The following is a 6852-nucleotide window of genomic DNA, read 5'->3' on the forward strand; positions in this document are numbered from 1 at the left end:
TATATGGCGTGCTAATTTGCACCAATATGCCGTTTTCGTGTGGCTAATGCGTCTGTGTCGTGTCAGGAATTTACATACAACTGGCTAAAAGATAATAATATTAGCGGATACCAAATCGTGGTTATTTAGATTTTAGTAGATATCAGATCAATTTTGGTGATTCCCATAGAGTAGTTGAAGTCTATTTTAACCATAAAGATTATAAAATTCACGTGTACTTCTCTGTCAAAGCTAAAAGTAGAAATTTTTTGTTTGATTCTAGTTGGGTACTTTCTCTGTTCTTTTCAAAATTGTCAGAGACTCAGAGCCGCAGAGGGCCGCCCGTCATTGTTGAAATAGTTCAGCATATTGGCATCGAGAGAAAAGATTTAGCACCTTCTGACGTTTCGTCACGCAGATTTTACAAATCTACAGTGACGACTCAGGCGAGATCAGTTCGTGTCAACAACACCCACCCGAAAATAAGTTATCGATTAATTTTAATAATCAACTATGAAACTTTAATTAAGGTGCTCGATTTTCTTCAGAAAGCTGGCTATAAGTACAGTTCTAGTATCTGCCTCATTTGTAATGCTGAACAGGTGACTAATAATCAGTTAATCTTGCACTGCAGGGAGTCCTCAAAACTCTGGAATTATCACAGCATGCATGCACTTGCACTATCCTTGGATAAAGTCTGTCAGACGAGTGCCTCATTGTGAATCTCAGATGAACTACTAGATTATTGTGACTCAGGTTTTTCTCGGCACGTCGACACTACAGGAAAAACATAGCTACAGTTGCGTGGTTCATAGCAAGGTCTTTAAAATAGTCCCACTACCATATAAGCAATCTTTCTTGAAATAGGAGTAAATCGTGATTATTGGATTTTAGTACAAAACTCACATGTAATCTATGAAATTTAGTCTTTTTCTAATTCCAGTGGGGTCGTTCTTTCTCTGTTTGACGCATTCGGTTTTACCATTTTATATGCGGCGGGCAGACTGCAGAGAGCCAGAGCCGTCACTGTTGAAATAGTTCAACACATTGGCACCATCCTACGTATTTCCTCACACATGCATGCATGTCTTACAAATTTGAGTAACACATTATCTGCATTTGCACGAGATCATCATAAGTTTGAACACCTATCATTATTGTGTCAATAATACTTACACGCAAATAAATTACCGATTGATTTTTGATAAAAATGATCAATGAATTATTTATTTTTATTTGTTGAAGTATAACTATTGATGATGTTATGAGTATAATGAGATTTTATGTTAAATACTAAGAATCTTTACTATTAAATACTTACTTAGTACAACCTATTCAAAATTTAATCTAATTATCCTAACCTGCTCCTTAGGCTCAAAATTTTAAAGTATCCCACTAGCAATGGCACCCCTGAAGATACAGTGTATTCCATATATCTACTTATATATATACTTCCACAGCACCACACTGCATTCCAGGTAGTTTTGAGTATTAATTGTTTGTGATATCAGAGATCTTTACTAGTAGAGGAGATGGCCATGAACATTGAGAGTATCGAGAGAGGGTTAACCCGACAGAACAATCATAACAAAGAATGTGCTGGTTCTTCAGACATCATATCTCCAAGTGTAGTGAAACTGGTGCTACTCTTGGTAAGCTGTACGTGTGGTTTCGTAGGGATGATAGGAGGTCCATTGCTGCTTAGACTCTATTTCTTACATGGAGGCAGTGGGAAATGGTTATCAAGTTGGGCGCAAATGACTGGGTTTCCAATATTATTCATCCCACTCGTAATCCTTTATTCCCGACGAGATCGAAGTACCGAGTTCTTCGCTTCTAAGAAGCTCTCACTTCATGCTGCTCTAACAGGACTAGTTCAAGGGATAGGCAATTTCATGTTTTGTTTTGGGTTGTCTTTCCTTCCGGCATCAACAGTGTCTCTCCTTGTTACAACTCAGCTCATATTCACCTCCTTCATTTCATTAATATGGGTTAAACAGAAGTTTACTCCGTATTCGTTAAATGCGATTGTACTAATAATAATGGGTTCTATACTGATTGCTTTAAGCAGATCCAGTGATCGTCCTCCTGGAGTTACAAATTCTCAGTACGTGTTTGGTTTCTCTACAAGTATAGCTTCCGCTGCAATATTCGGCTTTGTCATAGTGAGCACCCAAGTTGCCTATGCTAGGGCCAAACAAGCCATGACTTATTCTATTGTGCTGCAGTTTCAAGTTTGTGTGGCCTTCTTTGCTACATTAACTTGCGCACTTGGAAGCCTGATAAATCAGGATTTCACGGTAAAGAAAAGTATATATATTTTTTAAATATATTATATAATGCTATGCATGCACAATACAAAAACCTAAAAATTTGTTCTTATTTTGCAGGCAATGCATAAAGAAGCAAGAGAGTTTGGATTAGGAGCAAAAATGTATTACTTGGTGTTGGTTTCAAATATGGTTGTTTGGCAGATGATGTTTATCGGGAGAGCAGGGATTATATTTTGTACCTCCTCTCTCTTTGCTGGAGTCATGAGTGCAATTTTTTCTACTCTTTCGCAGATTGCAGCTGTGATAGCTTTCCATGAGAACTTCACTGGAGAAAAAGGGATGGCTTTGGCTCTAACACTATGGGGATTCACTTCTTACTTTTACGGTTCCTACAAGAAGACCAAGAAACCAAAGCCAGTAACCTTGTGATTCATGAAACAAAAGAAAAACCGTATGAGCTTGGTAATTTCGATGCGACTGTGAGGTTACTTAGAATGTACAAGTAAATGTCTGTACTCCGTGCATGGCTTGTGTGACTCGGTTTATGAAATTTGTAGCCAAGTATTGGTGTTGGTGAGATCTACTTTCCGGTGCCTGCATGCTGCATAGTGCATATGCTAATTTATAATCTTTTTAGTTTTTTTTTTCTTCTACATCTTTTACAGTTTCATTTTGGTATTTTAGAGCTGCGATTTCAGCTTTATACTTGGTCATTTAGACGTTTAGAAAGCTAATGTTCCCTGGGTTGATTTTTGACACGTCTGACTGGCAATCTGACTCCCGACGAACTTTTGATTTTGACCACGTACCAGATCACTGAATCGCGTATAATAACTAAAATGTCCGTTTAAAACAAGGATTTCATTTTTCTTCTTTGATTTCACTCTGAGTGAATAACGAAACCTAAGAATTTTTATGAAAATGCGGACGAAGGATGAAGAAGCCATAGATTGAAGATCAATACAGGTACTTCGTGCTATTCTCCTTTTTTTTCTAGGGTTTTCAGAAGAAAAAAAAACCCTGTTACTGTTGTCAATTCCATTTTTTGTTGTTGTTTTAGTAATGGGTTTTGACTGGATTGAAATTTTTTATTTGCTTCTCAAAGGATTTCGGCAATTTGAGACTCAATTGGAGTATACATGGTTATGGGTTTGTGGTATTCATCAACTGTTTGTTTTATGGTTATTTCTCTGCTTATCCATCAAAATTTGTTCTTTTTTTTCTTCTTCTGGATTTCAAATTTTTTAAAACCTGGATGGAATTGTTGATGAGTTTTTACACTAGTGACTTAATCAGCAAAAACATTTCGGAAAATGTTTATTGGTGATTCCATCCACAACGGGAAGTGTATTATATAGAGAATTGCAACTTCATACTGACAAATTTGACATGACTGTCCATCTGAAGAATTAGTTTTCCTGGTAGTTATTATTTATAATCTCTGTAGGAATCATGTGAAATACTATGTTCTTTGTTGGATTATCTACTTGGGCACTCTTAACAATGTTCAGGTTTCAGTAATGCAGGATAATTGAAATATGTTAACTTGATAAATCATGAGTATTGTTTTTAAATTGGTTCATATGAACCAGGAAAGAGACCTAACAACCGTTAGTTCACGTCTCATGGCTTTCACATAGATACTTACGCTGAAATGTTTGAATTCATAACTACTGAGGTCACTGAATACATGCATTGGTGTAAACAAATTGATGTCTCTGTAATGAAGTACTTCTTTTTTCTTTTCTGGTTTTTGCTTATTTGAGGGGTCTCAGGTTGATCATCAAAGCGGCCCAAAATCAGGGTATATGCGAAAAAATGCCTGAAAATTTTCGGCGTTCGCCTAGGCGAGCTAGGCGCTGCCTTTTATAACTCAGTGTTGATGTACAACTTTGTCATGGTTTGCGGTGTCGCTGGTTTCTTTTTTGTTTAAGTTTGTGGATTCAAGTGCCAGATCATGGTAATGCATCTGAATGTAGCACGTAATTATCAGGCAGTGTAGATCATTATCAGTATTGACGTGTTAGTTGTTTTTCATCAGTCCTAAAATCAAGGGTAGTATTTATGGGAAGGGACGGCGCGTGATACTTGTATATGGAGGTTGGATGGGAAGGGATGGTGCATGATTTTAGAGTATTGAACAAGGCAGTGCGAGATCCATCATTCAATTTTCCGTTACCTCCTCCGGGTATGGCTTATAAAACTTATTATTAATTTTCTCTTGCATTTAGCTACACATCTTGTTAAAGCAATACCAAACAACATAAATCTGTCATCTGTGCTTATTGCTATGTTTCTTGTAGGAGTCTATTTTTCAAACTGCTGTTCTTGTTCTGTGTATGGCTAGAATAAAAGCCTGATAAAATCTGTATGTAGGTTTAGTAAAATGACGGAATATTGATTGTGGCTTCTATGCGTAATTCATTGGTTTCTCTGTCTTTCTATACTCAAAACTTTTAGTTGTTTTCTTACTTCTACATTGTATAAATATTGTGGTACAGATTCATCCCTGAGAGTCCAAAAATTTGGTTTCAAATGAACTGAACCCATATTTTTCTACACATTTGACAAGTCCGTGAAGTGTTTCAAATGAGTTTTTTCGTTCCCTAGCTACATTACAGCACCAATACACGATTACTGAGGTTGAATATTTGCATTGACAATTCAGATGTATTCACTTGAAGTGCCTGACGCTTTGTCCCTGTACCACCTTCAGTAATATATCTTTAAACCGATATGGTGAAGAAAGAATGATCTTCACTGAATATCTTAGTGAGTCGGTTTCATTTAACTTTTCTCTCTCCGCGTCAATACATAACTCCTGTAGAGGTTCTCATCTAATAACTTAGTCTAATAAATACTTAAAGAAGCATTCTGTGATTAGCTTCCATTTCTCAGCTACCACAGCTGCCATCAGCACTACAGAATATAGTTACTCTGTTACTCAACAGGTAGCAGTCTAACCCTTGAAGGCAAGTTAGAGTTTGTATACCTCTAGGCATTTCATTTCCCTGTAGGACATTTCTGCATCCACATGGTTTATCCTAGACAGTAGTTGCCTTTCCCTCTCACATAATAAACTTGCTGATGCTTGCTGGCACTTTTCATGCTTTTTCTTACGCGTCCAATGATATATAAGTGACAGGAATTACGTACGGACATGGAGATGTATTTCCCCCAGATCAAATTTACAGCAGTTGTAATTTACTTGGAACCGCAAATCGTGAGCCATTTACAGCAATGGAAAGGCAAAAACCGGAGCTGAATTATCCCAAGGCGATGCATTTTACATCGCTATAGTTTCCGGTAACTGAATGAACACTCCTGAAACAACAAACAAGACAGAATCAAAAGCAATTTGTATCAGTATTCAACATATGTACTGTTGGATAATACTCCTGAAACAACAAACAAGCACGATTTTGATAAAATGAAGAAGCGAAAACAACAAGATAATCAAATCGAAAGTTCAAATATGTTAAAAACATCATAATCTAGCCAAAAAATTGAATAATTACGATCAAGATTCATAAAAAACAAACCAAAACAAAAATAAATGCAAAAAACAAACAAAAAACGAAACAAGAAAGTGAAAACGTAATCAAAACGATCTGATCTTCACAGATTCAGTTGAAAAAAAAACAATAGCAACAGAAAGAGATATTACATAACATACCTGTAAATCTTTAAAGAAATCTTCATAAAAACTCTAGATCGTAATCCAAAAGCAGCAAAATTTGAGAAGATGAAGAAAGAGAGGAGGAGAGCGGAACTCAGATCCGTAAAAAATGGTGATTTTTCTTAAGAGATATATATGTATTATCAGGGAATGGGTAGTTTGGGTATTTTTAAAAGTGGATTATGACATCCCACACGTGTACCGGACCAGGGGATAAAAATTTTGGTCCAATTTCCTCTTTTTCTTTTTATTATGGACCTCTGGTGACTGGGCTTTAATGGTGGACCTGCTACTAACTAAGACTACCATAATAGTACCTATTGGTAATTCCTCTGTGATTGGCTTCCATTTCTTAGTTACCACACCTGCCGTTGCTGAGGTTCACATCGGTTAGATTAACTAGTCTTAATAGATTATAACTGAATTTTTAACTAGTCTTTAGGAGGACAGAAAGATCTGAAGAAGATGAAAGTTGAGAATGGAAGGTATTTCGGTGGGACTAGGGGAGTCTCCCCATTTAACCATGAGTCCTAGGAAAACCAGTCTTGCGAAATTACTACTAGTGCTACTACTCTAGTGATCGACAACAGGCTTGGTCAATAGTGGGGATGTTCCATTTTACTTGTTCTCCTAATGACCTCTACATAGAGTAATACACGATGAAATGGCTAATCTCTTTTGTTTCTATATTTCTGTCAGACTTTAATATTGAAATTATTTGTGATGGGTGTTGTGATTTTCTCTTAACAATTTTTTATTTATGTCTTTTGTTATCAATGAGGTGAAGGTCAAAAAAATGTTAAAAGTTATCCCAATATACTTGAGGGTATTTTCTGTCCAAATAAAAGAAGGAAACTTTCTTGCTTGGTCCTAAGCCCATAAGATTATTTATAGGAGAGTCCAACCGGATTTTATTCTTAT

The 6852-nt window shown here is 36.4% G+C and overlaps 1 protein-coding gene and 1 long non-coding RNA gene across 2 annotated transcripts; both read left to right on the forward strand.

Moving 5' to 3' along the window:
- Positions 1–1511: 1511 nt before the first annotated feature.
- On the forward strand, positions 1512–2681 carry LOC113345276 (purine permease 3-like). Its single transcript, XM_026589064.1, has 2 exons — positions 1512–2279; positions 2370–2681. The coding sequence occupies exons 1-2, from the start codon at positions 1512–1514 to the stop codon at positions 2679–2681; spliced, it is 1080 nt and encodes a 359-aa protein (XP_026444849.1).
- A 401-nt stretch (positions 2682–3082) lies between these two features.
- On the forward strand, positions 3083–4701 carry LOC113345550. The gene is made up of 2 exons (XR_003358193.1): positions 3083–3218; positions 4294–4701. It is a non-coding gene; the product is annotated as an uncharacterized LOC113345550 (long non-coding RNA).
- Positions 4702–6852: the final 2151 nt, after the last annotated feature.

This window comes from Papaver somniferum, unplaced genomic scaffold (assembly GCF_003573695.1).
Source record: "Papaver somniferum cultivar HN1 unplaced genomic scaffold, ASM357369v1 unplaced-scaffold_81, whole genome shotgun sequence".
Lineage (NCBI taxonomy): Eukaryota > Viridiplantae > Streptophyta > Magnoliopsida > Ranunculales > Papaveraceae > Papaver > Papaver somniferum.

Bases quoted from the DNA above. Each gene is read 5' to 3' on its own strand.
- LOC113345276 (XM_026589064.1), top strand. From the start codon at position 1,512: ATGGCCATGAACATTGAGAGTATCGAGAGAGGGTTAACCCGACAGAAC. The intron at 2,280-2,369 runs GTAAAGAAAAGT...CTTATTTTGCAG, and splicing joins TGATAAATCAGGATTTCACG to GCAATGCATAAAGAAGCAAG.